The sequence below is a fragment of the Pristiophorus japonicus genome, chromosome 12 (assembly GCF_044704955.1).
Source record: "Pristiophorus japonicus isolate sPriJap1 chromosome 12, sPriJap1.hap1, whole genome shotgun sequence".
Classification (NCBI taxonomy): domain Eukaryota; kingdom Metazoa; phylum Chordata; class Chondrichthyes; family Pristiophoridae; genus Pristiophorus; species Pristiophorus japonicus.
Genome location: NC_091988.1, coordinates 23,416,752 through 23,437,778, shown reverse-complemented (window position 1 = coordinate 23,437,778; position 21,027 = coordinate 23,416,752). Strand labels below are relative to the sequence as shown.

Genomic DNA, 21,027 nt, shown 5'->3' with positions numbered 1-21,027 from the left:
GCAAAAGGAGATGGTAATGGGACAAGTTAAGAAACAAAAGATGAGTCTAGATAGGGTGTAAATGGATATGGCAGAACCATCAACAGTTGCCGTGGGAAAGAGAGAAAAAAAAACAAGGGGCAAAGGTTATGGTTTGAAATTGTTGAACTTGATGTTGAGTCCAGAAGGCTGTAAAATGCCTAAATGAAAGATGAGGTGCTATTCCTGAAATGTTAACTTTGTTTTTCTCTCCACAGATGCTGCCTGACCTACTGAGTATTTCCAGCATTTTCTATTATAGTGATTTATACAGTTCTAGCATAACCTCCCTGCTCTTATATTCTGTGCCTCAACTAATACAATAAAGTATCCCATGTCTTCTTAACCACCTTAGCTACCTGTCCTGCTGCCTTCAGGGATCTGTGAACATGCACTACAAAGTCCTTCTGTTCCTCTACACTTCTCAGTATCCTACCAGTTATTGTGTATTCCCTCACCTTGTTAGCCCTCCCCAAATGTATTACCTCACACTTCTCCGGATTGAATTCCATTTGCCACTTCTCTGTTCACCTGAACAGTCCACTGATCTCTTCCTGCAGTCTACAGCTTTTTTCCTCACTATCAATATATGGCCAATTTTTGTCTCATATGCAAACTTCTTAATCATGCCCCCAAATTGAAGTCTAAATAATTGCTATATATCATAAAAAGCAAAGGACTTGGTATTGAGCCCTGCGGAACCCCACTGAAAACAACCTTCCAGTCACAAAAACACCCATCAACCATTACCCTTTGCTTCCTGCCACAGAGCCAATTTTGGATCCAACTTGCCACTTTCCCTTGGATCCCATGGGCTTTTACTTTTCTGACCAGTCTGCCTTGTGGGATCTTATCAAAAGCCTTGTTAAAATCCATGTAGACTACATCCAGATTGCTACCCTCATCGACCCTCCTTGTTACCTACTTAAAAAATTCAATCAAGTTAGTCAGACACGATCTTCCCTTAACAAATGCATGCTGACTGTCCTTCATTAATCCGTGCCTTTCTAAATGACGATTAATACTGTTCCTCAGAATTTTTTCCAATAATTTTCCCATCACCGAGGTTCGGCTGACTGGCCTATAATGACTTGGTCTATCCCTTTCTCCCTTTTTAAACAACAGTATAACATTAGCAGTCCGCCAGTTTTCCGGCACCATGCCTATAGCCAGGGAAGATTGGAAAATGATGGTCAGAGCCTCCGTTATTTCCTCCCTTGCTTCTCTAAACAGCCTGGGATACATTTCATCTACTTTCAAAGACATTAAATACCTGAGAAGATGCGTATTTTTCTCATAGTGAGGGGCGGGGGGTGATGCCAGTGAGAGTCTTGTTCTTCAATGGAGGGAGGGGATGTTAGTTGCCAGTTTTTTTGTCTCAGTTGGGAGGGATGTGTGCTGTCCTTTCTGCGTGGGAGGGAATTGGCTTTGTGCTTCAGAGAGGGTTGGGCTGGATTTAACCTGTAGCTGGGGATGAGGTTGGCAATGTTTACTTCAATACAGGAGCAGAATCGTATTTCAGTTCAACATCCAGTTTTCATTTTTTGATCTTTCACTTGCTATCGTGTCTCCGAGTGGTTTTTCCAAATATTTGCAGTCCTGTTTTCACTTCTGGCCCTTCAACTGACCTTTCTGCTGCTGGGACTTCCATCTTAGTCGTCAAATGGAGTTCGCTGTGGTTTACCTTTTTTTTTTCATGACAACCACTATTTTTCCCAAACCCTTACTTGCATGCTTTGCTTTCATTCATGCACTTTATAGGGCTGTATTTCTGTGGGTCGCTTTCAGCTGCCTTTTATCTTGTATGTTACCTTTGTTTCTGATTTGTATTCTGGGGCTAAACATTTTTTACACTTAACTGAATCTTCACTTTTTTCCTGCTGTGAGAATCCACAGGTGAGTTGGTATTTTTTCCTACAGACGACCCTGTTGTGTAACGCTAGGTAACATAACGTTATGCTCAGCACCAGCTACAGATGCAGTACCTTCAGAATTCTGAGATTTTAATATATAATAGACGAGTGATTAAATACAGGAAACCTGCTTAAAATCAATTACAAAGAGGTCAAAATCTAAAGAATGACTCTTTCATAAACATCTTTAACTTACCCAAGATGAAATACTCAACATTTCTTTGCAAAGTACTCTTGATTTTATCAGGGTTCTGTTATGATTGGCTATTTTCTTTGCTGGTGTTATAATAGTTTGTTGTTTTACCTAAGTCATAGCTTTTTTTTAATGTCTTATTTCCATATTCATGTTACATGTTAAGCTGCCCAATTTTTAAAGTATAAAGGTTTAAGCAATGATGCAAACAGTCTTTTAAACTTCTTGTATCCCTAGTCAGGGAGGAGGGGAATGATTGTTAAATGAAGGGACTGTTTGTTGCAGTGGATTAGCCCAGCACTTTCACCTCTGGGACCTTGGTTTGAATCAAGCCTGGACAGCTGGCGAGAAATTCTTCTTTCTGTTGGTTATGAAGGTCCTACATGAAATGGGTTTGGACAGTTTCAGTCCATTTCCTAGTGGACATGGGCTCTCAGCATAAAACTACTCCTAAGTGGCACTAAATGAGTAGCCTCACTTGGACAGGTCACAGGAATAGAGCTGAGATGGGAAGTGAAAATGTTACATTGGTGTAATAGGAGGTTCTCTACTGTGGGTAGAGTTAAGGAACAATACATTGTCAGAGCAAGAGTAGAGGATCTGGGAGTCCTTGATGCTGACACTACCTTTACTGGGAAACTGTTCCCTTCCTCAGGGCTAGCAACCATTACCTTGATAAGCAAAAACATTTTTAAATAAATAACATGCTGAATTACCTCTAACACATCATTTTCATCTGGATCCTTTGCTGCAACTTTGTAGATTACAGTGTTGACAGCAGTATCTTCTGCAAGATAAACTTCAGCATCTGCAATATCAGATAGATTTCATAGTTCAGAATCACAAAGGCCTCTCTGTTTAGTATCATGGGGAAGCTATCTTCTGTGCAACAAAATCTTACATTGGTTCTTTACAAAAAATGTTTATAATTTCCTTACATTTAACACGTGGAAGAAATCCTCCTTGATTGTCAGTTATGCATTTTTGGTTTGTAAAAAGTACCTGGAAGTTAGTGAGAGATATTAACAGGCAAATGCTTAATATGTTTGTTTCAGATTCTTTTGTCTGCTATTCCATAGAAGTGTTATCCCATTTATGTTAAACAAGTTAACACCTCCATTAAAATAGTGGGCAAAGGAATTTGATATGAACGTGTGAAGCATTGACTAGGGGGAGTTGATCAATATTCAGATTTTCCAGAGACTGTTTTGTTTACTGCGCTGATAACTGCTTAATGTGGAGATATTTTATTACTTTGGTCTCAAAAATATTTTTGATTTCAAATAAACTGTGTTCTGTAATATTTATGTAATTGACTAAGAAAAAACTGTTTATATTTTTCCCCATTCCCACTAACAGGTCTCCCTGATCTACACATTATTCTCTAGTTGAGTTGACGGGCAGGTGAACTGCTCCCAGTCACTGTCAATACCATTCTGTAAATTGTTGCTCGAAGACACACAAAAACCACCGAGCAAATCACTCTCCTGTGTGGGTGGAGGCTTCCACTTGATAACTTGCCTAATAACCTGAGTGAGACGCATTTATGTATCTTTATGCTTTACTGATAAGTACTATACAGGGGTTCATTTTTGCAAATTTCTGATCGTGGTGTGAAGCCTTGATGGGTGGAAGCACTGGTTACAGAAACAGATATTGTTATCACTCAGTCTCTGGCCTGCACTGCCGCTTAGCGAGGGACCCCACTCAAAGACCAAAGTCCGACAAAATTGTCCCTTACATGTACATTCAGGCATTTTCAAACTTGTATGTCAGTATTCAGTGAGATCTTTCACACAGTTCATTTATCTTTTGTTTTCTTCAGATAGTATAAATGAAGACAACAGCAAATCTTTGAATATAAATTCATCTTTGGCCTCATGAGCCTTCTTAAGCCAGTTTCATTGACTGCATCTATTTTCTGGCATAATGATAAATAGCTGATTTATGTGGTATTACCTTTTCAATTACATTCCTATATTTTTGTTAGGTAAGGGGATCAAGGGATTTGGAGCAAAGTCATGATGTAATAGAATGGAGGAACAAGCTTGAGAGGCTGAATGGCCCACTCCTGTTCCTATGTTCCTATACTTAAATTATAGAAAAGTTCTTTATGAGAGAATTTATTCAAATGTGAGATTGTTGTGAAGATCTGACTGAAGATTATTTTAAAACTTCCAATTTTGAATTGCCTTAGCTACTCCTTCAAACAACGTGTATATATATAATGTGCAGATATTATGTAAGCTGGAGCTGTGCTCTCAAACATATTAAATCCTGCTTGAAGCACAACTCCAACATTCATCACCCACTTAATCATCAACGTAAACCATTCTGGAAGACAATTTATTCTACTCACTATTCGCATCAAATCAAAATTGCAAATATAAAAATTGAATTTATGATTTCACTGCAGTTAGCAACTACAGGTTCCAGATAGTTCTGCCCAATCTACCTTTGCACAAATTAAGACGTAGAGAGGAACCCTCTCAATCAATTGTAGTTGAGGCCCATTGAGTTCCCTTCACTTGGCAGCTCATCACTTTCTTATCTCAAATCTTAGGAGCGGAAAATTTGAAATGTGTGTAAGATAATGATTAGTGAATTAAAAAGAGCCAGAATGAAAACACTCGTCCTTGCACTCAAATTAGGAAAAATACAGTAATTTTAGACTTTCAACTAGCATGGACTCTAAGGATTAATACATCTATAGCAGGTAGGACATTTATTGTTAAAAATTATGAGTTGATATATAAATTAAGTCACTTCAACAAAATATTGGGCCTGAATTTGCACCATTGTATTCTCGCATCTACGATGCACGTTATTATTATGGTGCAGTAATTCTAGGAATTATAGCGCACGTGATTTATGCCATTACTTATGCCACACCACAATTTCCTGGGACTTTAGCACTGTTCCACAGAGACCCTCACAAAAAGTTGAATAGCTAATTATTAGAACTCTGCTCCATTAAAATCACTGAGTTTACTGTATTAACACCACCGTGATTGTCACAGCCACTTAGACTATTACTGAATGGGGCCAGAGGGTTCAGAATCAGGAAGGTATTACGCCACTCAGCAGGGTGCCTGAGGGTTGGACTTGTTCTAGGAACTTAATTGAAATCTTAAACCTCAATTAGGTAATGAAATAAGCATTTTGACAGCCAGGCATGTTCTGATTTTCTTTTGACGAAGATTTATTTTTCATGAATATTTATTGAGCTCATGTGCTAAGCATGTAACCAGTAATGAAATATGGCTGGGGACCTCATGTAGCTCAGGAGATAACCCTGTGCATATGAGTCCTTTCTTAACGTGATTTCTTTATTTAGACAGTTTCAATATAAACTCATTGATCAAATTAAACCCGACCTGGACATTCCGTCCGTACAGACAGTGACCCATCCCCATGTTATCAGATCGGAGCCATTGTTCCTAAGCATCATTATCATCATCATTATAGGCAGTCCCTCGAAACGAGGATGACTTGCTTCCACGCTGAAAACGGATGAGTTCACAGGTGCTTCAATGATATTCCGGATCCCGAACTACATCCTGAAGGGTGCAAGACGCCTGTGCGTGGATTTTTTTAACATGTGGTGGCTATTGACAGAGCTAAGTCTTGGTCCAGTGGCAAGGATTAACCAAGACGACTGGAGGCCAGCTCTGCTGCAAGGACCTAGTGTGCACACATATCGCAGTGTGGGCTGGCCCGTGCTGCCCCTGGGCCCTCGCCTCTCCTGGGCCCCGAACTTTCGCCTCTCTTGGGCCCCGATCACATCCCTCTATGGACTCTTGCCGCTCCTTTGCCCCGACCTCGCCACTCCTGCTGTACCTGCCCGCACTGCAGTCAACCATCGCCCTCCTGTAGCAGCACGTGCTGCTCCTTGCAGTGGTATGCCGCCGCACGCTGCTCCCTCTAATGGCCCCAAAGCACGTCCCTGTTAAATAACCTGTTGTTTCATTCTGTATCGGGCCATGATACCTTGGATGTGTATCAGACATTAGCCGCACCACTTCCGATCCGCCGCTACGCTCACTGTGGCGGATTTTAACTATTTGTGGCGTGAATTCTCCGTTGGAGGATTGGGGAGCGCCACTGTTTAACTTATGGCGCTTGTCGCCAATATCACCATTGCAGCGAATTCTGAGCCATTGTAACATATATCTTTTTAAAGTGGCTGCCTTTGTTGATTGGCTAGGTTTGCCAAATGTACTTAGAAATAAATATGTACCTTGTTTAGCCAAAATTCCCAGAAAGATGGGTGGCTCATTTACATCAAGAATCTTTATTACGATGGTCTGAGAAGCAGAGCTGTCCTTCTCATCTTTTGCAAGCAGTTGAAGTGTGTAACGTGGAATGCTTTCAAAATCCAGCTTTGGACTGTTTGTTGTTACTAGCTATTATAAAAGCATAGTAATAAAAAAAATCAATAAATAAAAACTGTGTATTTCAACCCATTGATGCAAATTTGATGTAAGCAAATACCAAGCTCCATTTAACATAAGTAACTGTAGATTCATTCTAGTTCTGTCTGATGCTAGCCAATTAAGTAAATGTTATAGAGAGTTAATGGTCAACTGGTCTAAGTCTCAGTTTGATCATTCTCTGACCTCAGTCTCAGTTTGTCGACTCTCTGACCCTCAATCTAAATCTCTCTATCGCTTAATCTCAATTTCTAGATTCTCTGTCCATTTATCTCATTTTGTGTTGCTGCTAGCCCTTCTAAAACCTTCCTGATATTAATCTCCTAGGTCGATGAAACTTTGACATGACATCAAGTGAGTTCAAAAAAATGTAAATAGGATCTTTATAATGGCAGTGGGAGGATAAGCACAGTGAGTACACTCATTAGTTGGTATATTCATGAATTAGTGGAAAACTTGGGAAACTAGTGGGTTTGAACCCACTGCTTGATATTGCTTGTGTATGCCATTAACTAGCAATGCCAGAGTGACTAGGAAAGTGCAAAACGTCCCAATAGAACAGTAGGAGCCTCTGTGGTTTGATTTAAGGCATATTGTTAGGGCAAAGTACAGCCAGTTTTATCCTGGCCATGTTATGACAGTAAATAGAGTTAATCTTTCTGAATTGCTTTAATTTGCAGTAAATTCAAATGGAAGTCAACAGTTAATTGTGAATCACCTTTTTTATTCTTTTATTTTTATTTTAGTTTGTGTATTGATCGGAGAAGCATGATTCTGCTTTCATTTTCATGGATAGGAAAGATATTTCTAGTTTTTAAACTGCATTTTAAATCAGGCAAGACATGATCCATTTTACTGCAGATGACACACACTGGGGGAGAGAGGGAGGGATAGAGAGAAACACAAACTGGGGGCGGAGAGGGAGAGGGAGAGGGAGAGAGAGAGAGAGAGAGAGACACACAAACTGGGGGAGGGAGGGTGTCATGTTTGTAACCTTCACATAACTGTAACCTTTATGTAACAACACTGTACACTGTATACACCTGAGTAATGCACACCTTGACCACAGGGGGTGAACTTGTGGGGGACACTCCTCACCTGGTCATCCAGGTATATAAAGGGAGGTCCCACGCTGGGTCAGCACTTCTTGGTCCTGGGAATAAAGGTTCAAGTCACATGGTGACCTTGTCTGCAGTACATGCTTCGTGTGATTCTATATTAAGGTGTAAGGACACTACATTTGGTGATGAGAAACGGGAATCAACGACCCACGAGATGGCCACTGGTAGCACAGAGGAACGGTACTGTGTTGGTGAGAATTGGTACGATTTCGTTGAGAGGCTCCAGCAGAGCTTTGTCATGAAGGACTGGCTGGGAGAGGAAGCGGCTGGCAAATGGAGGGCGCATCTACTGACCAGCTGTGGATCCAAGATGTATGCGCTGATGAAAGACCTACTCGCACCCGAGAAGTCGGCAGACAAGTCCTTTGAACAGTTCAGCACTCTGATCGGTGAGCACCTCAAACCGGCGAGCAGTATACACATGTCCCGGCACCGATTCTATACACACCGGTGTCAAGCGGGACAAAGCATATCGGACTTCGTTGCGGACCCTCAGCGTTTGGCCAGCCTCTGTAAGTTCACAGACGCCTGTAGGGGGGCGATGTTAAGGGATTTCTTCATTGAGGGCATTGGTCATGCCGGGATTTTCAGGAAGCTTATTGAGACCAAAGACTTGACTTTGGAAAGGGCAACACTGATAGCTCAGACCTTCATGGCAGGGGAAGAGGAGACCAAGATAATTTATGCGCGCAGCCCTGGTTCCAATGTGGCAATGGACCAGGGTGTTAACATTGTAAACGAGACACAGAACCCCGCAGGCAGGCAAGGGCAATTCGACACCGCCCAGGCAGCAACAGACTCTAGGGTGGGCCAGCAACAGAGACAATGGCAGGGGGATCGGCAATTCACGCCATCACAAGGGACAATGCGTCCTGGGATGGGACCATTGACACTCAGCAACAGAGTGCTCGGGAGTAATCAAAGAGACAATTAGAGAGGAATGCCTTTAACAGTTCCTTTGTTCACAACAATCTCAGCTCCTGCTGGAGGTGCGGTGGCAGACATGCTGCAAAAACCTGTAGGGTTCAACAATTTATCTGTAGAAACTGTAACTTCAGTGGACATTTGGCCAGAATGTGCAGAAAGCCCGTAGCGAGGCTAGTTTACGAGGCAGAGGAACCAGACCAGGGGTCTGCAAGGCAGGGTGATGCTTGGGGCAAAGCTATGGATGCTGAAGTCCAGTGGGTTCATGTGGCAGACGTCCACAGCTCGTACACCAAAAGGTCATCTATGATGATGAAAGTTCTATTAAATGGCATCCCGGTATGCATGGAGCTGGACACAGGAGCCAGCCAGTCACTTATGAGTGCCCAACAATTTGAAAAACTATGGCCACTCAAAGCTAACAGGCCCAAACTGGAACCCATTGGCACGCAGCTACGGACGTACACCAGAGAGATCATCCCAGTACTAGGTAGTGCAAACTTGGTGGTCACACACAATGGATCGGAGAACTGGCTGCCACTCTGGATTGTCCCGGGGAATGGTCCCGCGCTCTTGGGGAGGAGCTGGCTAGCCGAGATGAACTGGAAATGGGGCAATGTGCACGCCATTTCATCTGTGGAGCGAAATTCATGTGCACAGGTCCTACAGAAATTCGAGACACTTTTTCAACCAGGTGTCAGGACCTTTAAAGGCACCAAAGTAGTGATACGCATCACCCCGGACACCAGACCAGTGCACCACAAAGCCAGAGCCTTGTCGTATGTGATGCGTGAGAGAATTGAGAGTGAATTGGACAGGCTGCTAAGAGAGGGCATAATTTTGCCTGTTGAATTCAGTGACTGGGCAAGCCCCATCGTTCCTGTCCTTAAAACGGATGGCTCAGTCAGGATTTGTGGTGACTACAAAGCCACCATCAACCAAGTGTCACTACAGGACCAATACCCACTTCCGAGAGCGGAGGATCATTTTGCCACACTGGCAGGTGGCAAGCTGTTCACCAAGTTGGACCTCACTTCAGCCGACATGACCCAGGAACTGGCTGAAGAATCCAAGCTTCTGACCACCATCACAATGCACAAGGGGCTATTCGTTTACAACAGGTGTCCATTTGGCATTCATTCAGCGGCCGCTATCTTCCAGAGGAACATGGAAAGCTTGCTTAAATCCATCCCTGGAACAATCGTATTCCAAGATGACATCCTTATCATGGGTCGAGACACCGAGGAACACCTCCACAACCTGGAGGAGGTGCTACGCCAACTGGACCGGGTAGGCTTGCGACTAAAGAAGTCCAAGTGTGTGTTTTTGGCCCCAGAGGTTGAGTTTTTTGGGCACGAGGTTTGCTACAGATGGGATCCGGCCTACCGAATCCAAAACGGAGGCGATCCGTCGTGCACCCAGGCCCGGCAACACATCGAGATTGCGGTCATTTCTGGGACTATTGAACTACTTCGGGAACTTTCTGCCGAACTTAAGCACATTGTTTGAGCTGCTGCACGTGCTCCTGCGTAAGGATTGTGAATGGTTTTGGGGGGACCGTTCATGGGAAAAATGTTCCTGATTGTTGTCGATGCATACTGGAAATGGATCGAGTGCATCATATTGAATTCGTGCACGACATCCACCACCGTGGAAAGTCTGCGTATGGTCTTTGCGACCCACGGCTTGCCGGACATCCTGGTTAGCGATAATGGCCCGTGTTTCACTAGCCATGAATTCCAGGAGTTTATGTCGGGTAATGGTATCAAACACGTCAGGACAGCACCGTTCAAGCTGGCTTCCAATGGCCAGGCGGAATGTGCGGTTCAAATCATAAAACAGGGCATGCTCCGGATTCAAGGACCCTCCCTTCAGTACCGCCTATCGCGCCTCCTGCTGGCCTATAGGTCCCACCCGCATTCGCTCACGGGAGTCCTGCCCGCGGAACTACTCATGAAACGCACGCTTAAAACGCAGCTGTCCCTCATTCACCCAGACCTGTCAGACATTGTTGAGGGCAAGTGCCAGTCCCAAATCGAGTGCCATGATCGCAACTCAGTGGGGAGATGCATAGAAAATGATGACCCTGTATTTGTTCTCAATCATGCTTTGGGACCCAAGTGGCTTGAGGGTACTGTAATTGTCAAAGAGGGGAATAGGGTCATAGTGGTCAGACTTAACAATGGGCAGATATGCCGCAAACATCTGGACCAAGTAAAGAAAAGGTTCAGTATGGACACTGAGGAACCTGAGAAATATCATGAGCTGTCACCCACACCACTGCCAGTGAATGAGCAACAAGGACATTCACCAGCATGCACAGTCCCTGCGGCCAGCCCGGACAGGCCGGAATCACCTCAGGCAACAGAGACGCATGCCAAGGCCCAACCACCAGAGCCTCAACTGCGGCACTCCACGAGAGAGCGTCGACTGCCTGAAAGACTCAATCTTTGACCCAAAGACGTTGGGGGGAGGTGATGTCATGTTTGTAACCTTCACATAACTGTAACCTTTGTGTAACAACACTGTACACTGTATACACCTGAGTAATGCACACCTTGACCACAGGGGGTGAACTTGTGGGAGACACTCCTCACCTGATCATCCAGGTCCCACGCAGGGTCAGCACTTCTTGGTCCTGGGAATAAAGGTTCAAGTCACGTAGTGACCTTGTCTGCAGTACATGCCTCGTGTGATTCTATATTAAGGTGTAAGGACACTACAGAGGGAGACAGAGAGAGCAACACAATCTGGAGTGAGCGACAGTTCATGTCGGCCTGTGATATGCACTGTTTTATAATGTGTTTTGTTCCAGAGGTCAGTGCTTCTCCCTGAGGACTGAGCCTCACCTCCCTGAAACTGGGCTTCAGCGGTGAGCTGTTAGAGTCAGTGAATTGAATTAGGTTTGGTTTTGATTTTATTTATTATTTTTATATCTTGTTGTGTCTCGTAAAAATTCATAAAATTGTAGAAAGACATTAGTTAGTAGTTACTTATCTCGATGATTACATAGGATATACAACACAGAAACAGGCCATTCGGCCCAAACCAGTCCATGCTGGTGTTTATGCTCCACTCGAGCCTCCTCCAGTCTTTCCTCATCTAACTCTATCAGTATAATCCTCTATTCCCCTCTCCCTCATACGCTTGCCCAGCCTCCCTTTAAATGCATCTATATTATTCGCTTCAACCACTCGCTGTGGTCGCGTGTTCCACATTCTCACCACTCTTTGGGTAAATAAATTTCTTCTGAATTCCCTTTTTGATTTCTTGGTGCCTTTTTTATATTGATGGCCTCTAGTTATGTTCTTCCCCACATGAAGATGTTTTTGATGAATCCGTGGTCGTTAGCTGGTGTTTCACATTGCGGTCAATATTGCAGAAACAACACAGAAGTGGTTTTTATTTAAATATTACTTACCCTTAAATCTTTCTAATCTTTTGTATTGATTCTTTAATTTATAAATTATATTGGCCCTGAAATTCCGGCCTCCCCGGGTCCATACGAAGTTTTTACGGACCCGGGAAAGCATCGGAAAAGCCGGTTTTCGGCGCGTCAAGTTTCTGGCTTAACAGATCCTCCGCAGATCGGGAGTGAGGACATTTGTAAGAGCAAATTTCCGATATTTACACTTACAAATGTCCTTAAAAATCTTGCGCCTGAAAAAGCAGGCGCATAGCCTACTTTTACCGGTGCAAGTGTTTTAAAAAGCACAAAAACATATAAAAATAAAGTTATTAAAACATATTTTATCATTAAAAACCTTCCCCATAATGGTAAGTTTATTTTAAAAACTTTTTTTTTTTAAATCGGGACAATATATATATTTTTTAAGACATTAATAACTTTAATTTAAATGAATGTAGTATATATTTTCTATTTTTTATTTGTGTTTTGGGTGTTTGGGGCTGTGTTTTGGGAACTCCTATTACTATGATACTCCTATTACTATGATACTCCTATTACTATGATACTTTACCTGATTGGCTGCCCAGAGCCATGTGACTCCAGCTCCAGGCCTGCGCATGCGTCGACGTGCACGCGCTGCGAATGGCAGTCAGTTCAGGCCACAGCATCGGAAAGTCGAACGTGGGCAGCAGCTTAAGGTAGGTGCATTTTTTTTCTCTAAAATGCCCGCGGGAAGGCCAAAATGGAATTTCAGGGCCAATATTCATCTCGCTATAAAATGAAAAGTCAAATATCTTATTCGGGTCGAGGTGATATTGAAACACTCAACTAAAGCTAATGCAATAACATCTGTAAACAGTGGGCAAATGTCACTTGATCAAATCTCCAGGAACACATCAAACCAGAGTTGGCTATCCTAAACAACCTGGCAAACAGACTGATACTCAGCAATCTGAGAGCCAGACTGAGTCTGAACAAACTGTGGAAATTACAAATTTCACCAATCCAGAAGCATTTGTACACAGTATATCTCTGGAAGTTAATAAACATTCAAAATACAGTTTAATTTCTTCAGGTAAAGTTTTGAAATGCAGATTTGTAAGTATTTATATTTTGGATATTGTTGAAAAGTTACATAAACAAATCTTATGTACGTAAGATTTTGTTTGTTCGAAGGCTACACAGATAAGATAAACTAAGTTTGCAAATATTTTGTTCTAAAACTTACATCCCATTTATTTGCTGCATTTGGAATTATATCAAATGGATAAGTAGCAGGATCAGCATTAATGATTACTGGACCACCAACTAACTTATCGCCTGCAGGTACATCAACTGTGATTGTGGTGAGTAGATGATGGACTTTTTCATCTTCCTGAAGATCGAGATTCAGTGGGTTCACACCAGAGATAGTTGGTGCACTAAGAATACCTGGATGAATGAAACAGGTTTGCAAGTCAAGTTTCAAGGTGCATACAATATCTTTCAGGGCAAGTAGCTCTATTTTTTTTAAATTCTCCTTTCCATGGATTTGATGAACATGGGATTAGGACCACTGCTCATGTGGAAGATAAACACCAATATGGCAGAACGGTCTATTTCCATGTTGCTTTGTCCTCCCACCCTCAAGGTAAATTTTAATCACATGATCTTACTAAAGCTTTATATAGATTCACTATTATATCCAAATTTTACATTCTATATGCCGTACCATAAACCCAGTTTCTATTAGCTTTTTTTATTGCCTTATTTATATGAGGTCCTGCTTTGAATGTCTTGTGAACCTGAACTCCAAAATCGCCCACATTCCCCATTCAAAATATAATTGCTTTTTTTTAACCAAATGTACCACCTCACACTTGATGGGCCGAATGGACTCCTTTAGTGCTATAACCATTCTACAATTCTATGATTGTAATAGAAGTAGCCATTAACTAATTCCTAAATGTGCCACAATGAAATGTTAAATCTTTGCAGTTGACTAGTCATTAAAGAGGCACTGCCTTGTTGCTGCGGAGAGGAAACAGCTCGAACAGCCATGCCTCAGTTTAGTCGCACTGAAGTGACAATGTTTTCACAATGAAAAATTCTTACATTTTTGGCAAACACAAAAGAAAGCTTGGTCAAGCTCTTTCTTAAAAAGACATGTTTCTCTTAAAAAAAACGTTGGCCCGGAATTTGTAGTCAGCAGCTGGCCTGAGGCTTGCTCCCCAAAAGGATCTCGCAATCCCTGTGTTGAGAACTTCGGTTTTTCCGACCATGAATTCAATTCAACGGAACTTAATGGGGATCCCCTTGCTCAAGTTGCTGCAATGTCAACAGGTTATCTAAGCAGCCAATCAAAAGGCAGAATTCTCACAGACAGCAAACAAGGAAATGAGTAAGTTCTGAAAATTCTAACTTTTAAAAATATTTAGAGCGAGCAAAAGAAAGATTAAGGCTCTCACATGGGGAAAAGGCAAATCTGAAATAAAGATGGACAAACTTTAAAAAAAAAGTTAAACATTTTTGAAAAGTTTCTTCAAAATTTTACTTTTTATTAAAATGGACAAATTTCACGCTGCTCAAAATTAAAATACGTTTTCCAGGTCCTGAACATTTCTTTAAGCTAGAAATTCGTTAGGTAGCGCCCGCGAACCTCAGCGCCGGTTTAGCACTGGCGCTATCTCGTAGCGCCTGAGCCTCTAGCGCCTCGCAGATCGTGACATCATAAAGTGCGCTGCTCTGCGTTACCACCCCGGATGTGAAACTGAATCTCGCCCCCTGCTGTACCGCCTTGTGCCGACAACGCCAGCAAGAGGAGGCATTGTGAACATGGCTGGCCGCTTGGAGAGCGGTATTTAAAGGGAATAGTATTCAGCTAGTGCAACCTTTACTACTTGCACCAGTCTAGTGCCTGCGCAAAGTCTTTGATGTTTCACTGGTGCAAGATGTCCAAGCCCTCCACTTTGTGAGAGTGTTTGGGGCTGTAATGACAGTCGCGCAGGTCGCCTTGCAAAACAGAACTGCCGACAACGAGCTTGTGCACGATCATTGTCCCTTCCCTATAAGTGAGGGAAGCAGCCTCTCATGCTGTTACCACTGCGCTCGAAATTGTTTAGCGCTCTGCTGCTCCCGCCTCGCTGTTGGACTATAGCACCCTAAGAGAAGTGGTTAGAGCTGGAGTTAGCACTCCACTTCCCTCCTGGAGCACTAAAACTGAATATCGCTGGATGCAAGAATGATTAGCGCCTGGTGCTACTTTTTCAACTTTTCAAAATTTAACGCCCCACCTGGGGCACGACCGAATTTTTTGGCCGCCAGTTACACCTAATCCCTTTGGGTCGAACTTTTAGTGGGGAATTTAACAGCAGTATTACTGCGGAAGAGCCGAAGCTTCAATGATTTGGCTGGTTACACGGATTGCCAGCTCTGTGGAGGGTGGGTGGTGAACAGCACAGCCTGTTTTGGAGCTGTCAATGAATAACCACAACATCACGATTTCTGCATGAGCCTGCGCCAAATCTCGAAGTAGCCGTCAGTTTCAAAGGTGGAATGACGCGAACGCTGCCAGTTCGTCGTCATCCCGACCACAAATTCAGGGCCATTTTTACTGATTTCCTAATTATATCTTTTGAATTGTTTCATGAGCTTATTATTACAGCAACCAACAACTTGTATTTATATAGCGTCATTTACATAGTGAAACATCCCATGGTGCACCACAGGAGTATTATGAGATTAAAAAATTGACACCGAGCTGCATGAGGAGAAATTAGGGCAGGTGACCCAAAGAGGTGGATTTTAAGGAGCGTCTTGAAGGAGGAAAGAGAGATAGAGAGGCAGAAAGGTTTAGGCAGGGAGTTCCAGAGTTTAGGGCCTAGACAACAGAAGGCACAACCACCAATGGTAGAGCTATTATAATCAGAGATGCTCAAGAGGGTAGAATTAGAGGAGCACAGACATCTTGGGGGGTTGGGAGGCTGGAGGAGATTACATAGATAAGAACATAACAAATAGGAGCAGGAGTAGGCTATTCGGCCCCTCGAGCCTGCTCCACCATTTCATACGATCATGGCTGATCTGATCATGGATTCAGGTCCACTTCCCTGCCCGTTCTACATAACCGCTTATTCCCTTATTCTTTAAGAAACTGTCTATTTCTGTCTTAAATTTATTCAATGTCCCAGCTTCCACAGTTCTCTGAGGCAGCGAATTCCACAGATCCACAACCCTCTGAGTGAGGAAGTTTTTCCTCATCTCAGTTTTAAATGGGCGGCCCCTTATTCTAAGATTATGCCCCCTAGTTCTGGTCTCCTCTATCAGTGGAAACATCCTCTCTGCAGCCACCTTGTCAAGCCCCCTCATAATCTTATATGTTTCGATAAGATCACCTCTCATTCTTCTGAATTCCAATGAGTAGAAGCCCAGCCTACTCAGCCTTTGCTCATAAGTCAACGCCCTCATCTCCGGAATAACCTAGTGAACCTTCTCTGAACTGCCTCCAAAACAAGTATATCCTTTCATAAATATGGAAACCAAAACTGCACGCAGTATTCCAGGTGTAACCTCACCAATACCCTGTACAACTGTAGCAAGACTTCCCTGCTTTTATACTCCATCCCCTTTGCAATAAAGGCCAAGATTCCATTGGCCTTCCTAATCACTTGCTGTACCTGCATACTAACCTTTTGTGTTTCATGCACAAGTACCCCCAGGTCCCACTGTACTGCAGCACTTTGCAATCTTTCAACAATTAAATAATAACTTGCTCATTGATTTTTTTTCTGCCAAAGTGCATGACCTCACACTTTCCAACATTATACTCCATCGGCCAAATTTTTGCCCACTCACTTAGCCTGTCTATCTCCTTTTGCAGATTTTATGTGTCCTCTTCACACCACTTTTTAAATAAGGAGGAAGAGAGAAAACGGGTAATTATAGACCAGTTAGCCTGACATCAGTAGTGGGGAAAATGTTGGAATCAATCATTAAGGATGAAATAGCAGTGCGTTTGGAAAGCAGTGACAGGATCAGTCCAAGTCAGCATGGATTTATGAAAGGGAAATCATGCTTGACGAATCTTCTGGAATTTTTTGAGAATGTAACTAGCAGATTGGACAAGGAAGAACCAGTGGATGTGGTGTATTTGGACTTTCAAAAGGCTTTTGACAAGGTCCCGTACAAGAGATTGGTGTGCAAAGTCAAAGCGCATGGTATTGGGGGTAATGTACTGACATGGATAGAGAACTGGTTGGCAGACAGGAAGCAGAGAGTCGGGATAAACGGGTCCTTTTCAGAATGGCAGGCAGTAACTAGTGGAGTGCCGCAGGGCTCAGTGCTGGAACCCCAGCTCTTTACAATATACATTAATGGTTTGGATGAAGGAATTGAGTGCAATATCTCCAAGTTTGTAGACGACACTAAACTGGGTGGCGGTGTGAGCTGTGAGGGGGATGCTAAGAGGCTGCAGGGTGACTTGGACAGGTTAGGTGAGTGGGCAAATGCATGGCAGATGCAGTATAATGTGAATAAATGTGAAGTTATCCATTTTGGGGGCAAAAACACGAAGGCAGAATATTACCTGAATGGCGGCAGATTAGGAAAAGGGAGGTGCAACGAGACCTGGGTGTCATGGTTCATCAGTCATTGAAGGTTGGCCTGCAGGTACAACAGGCGGTGAAGAAGGCAAATGGTATGTTGGCCTTCATAGATAGGGGATTTGAGTAGAGGAGCAGGGAGGTCTTACTGCAGTTGTACAGGGCCTTAGTGAGGCCTCACCTGGAATATTGTGTTCAGTTTTGGTCTCCTAATCTGAGGAAGGACGTTCTTGCTATTGAGGGAGTGCAGTGAAGGTTCACCAGACTAATTCCAGGGATGGCTGGACTGTCATATGAGGAGAGACTGGATCAACTGGGCCTTTAATCACTGGAGTTTAGAAGGATGAGAGGGGATCTCCTAGAAACGTCTCAGATTATGACGGGACTGGACAGGTTAGATGCGGGAAGAATGTTCCCAATGTTGGGGAGGTCCAGAACCAGGGGACATAGTCTTAGGATAAGGGGTAGGCCATTTAGGACTGAGATGAGGAGAAACTTCTTCACTCAGAGAATTGTTAACCTGAGGAAATCCGTGCCGCAGAGAGTTGTTGATGCCAGTTCATTGGATATATTCAAGAGGTAGTTAGATATGGCCCTTACGGCTAAGGGGATCAAGGGGTATGGAGAGAAAGCAGGAACGGGGTACTGCGGGAATGATCAGCCATGATCTTATTGAATGGTGGTGCAGGCTCGAAGGGCTGAATGGCCTACTCCTGCATCTATTTTCTATGTTTCTATTGCTTTTCCTCCCATCTTTGTATCATCAGCAAACTTGCCTACGTTACACTCGGTCCCTTCTTCCAAGTCGTTAATATAGATTGTAAATAGTTGGTGTCCCAGCACTAATACATGCGGCATCCCACTGGTTACTGATTGCCAACCCGAGACTCTCTGTTTTCTGTTAGTCAGCCAATCCTCTATCCATGCTAATATATTACCCCCAACCCCGTGAACTTTTATCTTGTGCAGTAACCTTTTATGTGGTACCTTGTCAAATGCCTTCTGGAAATCCAAATACACCACATCACTGGTTCCCCTTTATCCACCCTGTTTGTTACATCCTCAAAGAATTCCAGCAAATTTGTCAAACATGACTTCCCTTTCCTAAGTCCATGCTGACTCTGCCTGACTGAATTTTGCTTTTCCAAATGCCCTGCTACTGCTTCTTTAATAGTGGACTCCAACATTTTCCCAACCACAGATGTTAGGCTAACTGGTCTATAGTTTCCGGCTTTTTGTCTACCTCCTTTTTTAAATAGGGGCATTACATTTACAGTTTTCCAATCTGCTGGGACCTCCCCAGAATTCAGGGAATTTTGATAAATTACAACCAATGCATCCACAATCCCTGCTGCTACTTCTCTTAAGACCCTAGGATGTAAGCCATCTGGTCCACGGGATTTATCTGCCTTTAGTCCCATTATCTTACTGAGTACCACCTCCTTAGTGATTGTGATTGTGTTAAGTTCCTGCCCCCCATAGCCCTTTGACTATCCATTGTCGGAATATTGATAGTGTCCTCTACCGTAAAGACTGATACAAAATATTTGTTCAGAGTTTCTGCCATCTCCATGTTCCCCATTACTAATTCCCTGGTCTCGTCCTCTAAGAGACCAACATTTACTTTAGCCACTCTTTTCCTTTTTATATACCTATAGAAACTCTTGCTATCTGTTTTTATATTTTGTGCTAGTTTACTTTCATGGTCTATCTTCCTTTTCTTAATCATTTTTTTAGTCATTCTTTGTTGTCTTTTAAACGCTTCCCAATCTCCTGTCCTCCCACTAGTTTTGGCCACATTGTATGCCCTTGTTTTTAAATTGGATATCGTCCTTTATTTCTTTAGTTAGCCACAGATGGCTATCTTTTCTCTAACACCCTTTCCTCCTCACTGGAATATATTTTTCTTGAAAGTTGTGAAATATCTCCTTAAATATACACCACTGTTCATTAACCATCCTACACTTTAATTTATTTTCCCAGTACACTTTACCCAACTCTGCCCTCATACCTTCATAGTCTCCTTTATTTAAGCTTAGTACGCTGGTTAGAGATTCAAACCTTCTCACCCTCCATCTGAATTTGAAATTCAATCATGCTATCATCACTCATTCCAAGGGGATTGTTTATTAATCCTGTCTCATTACACAGGACCAGATCTAAGATAGCCTGCCCCCTGGTTGGTTCCGTTACATACTGCTCAAGGAACCCGTCCCTTATGCACTCTACGAACTCTTCCTCAAGGCTACCCTGACCAATTTGATTTGTCCAATCAATATGGAGGTTAAAATCACTCATGATTATTGCTGTTCCCTTTTTACAAGCCCCCACTATTTCCTGGTTTATGCTACTGTTAGGGGACCTATAGACTACACCCACCAGTGACTTTTTCCCCTTATTATTCCTTATCTCCACCCAAATTGTTTCAACATCCTGATCATTTAAACCAATATCGTTTCTCACTATTGCAGTGATTCCATCCTTTATCAATAGAGCTACCCCACCTCCTTTTCCTTTCTGTCTGTCCTTCTGGATTGTCAAGTACCCCTGAATATTTAATTCCCAGTCCTGGTCACCTTGCAACCATGTCTCTGTAATGGCTATCAGATCATACCCATTTGTCTTAATTTGTGCCATCAACTCATTTATTTTGTTCCAAATGCTACGTGCATTTAGACAAAGTGCCTTTAAATTTGTTAGGGAGGGCGAAGCTATGGAGGGATTTGAAAACAAGGATGAGAATTTTGAAATCTAGGCATTTCTTAACTGGGAGCCAATGTAGGTCAGCGAGCACAGGGATGATGTATGAGCAAACTTGGTTTGAGATAGGACACGGGCAGCCAGTAAACAATTAGTATGTAGCTTTCACTAGGAGAACTATTGAAATGTATTGGTTACATTTTTACATACCAGCATCTAGAGTAAAACAAAGAGAATCAAGTTATCAAAACCATTCATAACTTATAGGATATGACTGTCTTTTTCTGTTGTTTGTAATATTATCAGCAAAGACACTTACAAATCTTTATAAGACTTAGCTTTTTAAAAACAAGTATTGGTAATATAATTATGATGATCCACATAGAGGGTTAAATTTGTTCATTAAAAAATGGGTGAAATATTTTACCTTAATTAATTCTAAACACTAACCTGATAATGATTTGAATAAAAAGAAGACCGACAAAGTTTTCCACATTTTCTGCAAAATAAGTTCTGCGGGGTGGAGCAGTATATGACTTTCGATCGTGAAGTGATTAGCTTCTTTCCTAAGAGTAAGCAAGGCTGAGTCTTTTGTTTGGATTTCAATGGTCGACTCGTCTCCAGGTGTCCAACACAAACATTGGCCGGTTACACCCTCCAAACCAGAGATGGTATTCATAGGAAGCAGGTATTGAGCAAGAGTAGTATTTCAACCTCAGACTTATCATAGCTGCCTA

General features: G+C 42.6%; 1 protein-coding gene across 1 annotated transcript in view; it reads right to left on the bottom strand.

The window, feature by feature from the left end:
* LOC139276696 (cadherin-related family member 3-like) overlaps positions 1-20,786 on the bottom strand; it is a 113,786-nt gene extending 93,000 nt beyond the window's left edge. Inside the window, exons 1-4 of the mRNA XM_070894663.1 lie at positions 20,741-20,786; positions 13,240-13,442; positions 6,365-6,530; positions 2,841-2,932 (exon numbers count right to left, since the gene is read on the bottom strand). Coding sequence (XP_070750764.1) covers positions 2,841-2,932; positions 6,365-6,530; positions 13,240-13,442; positions 20,741-20,786 — 507 coding nt within the window. The remainder of the gene's footprint in view (positions 1-2,840; positions 2,933-6,364; positions 6,531-13,239; positions 13,443-20,740) is intronic.
* Positions 20,787-21,027: the final 241 nt, after the last annotated feature.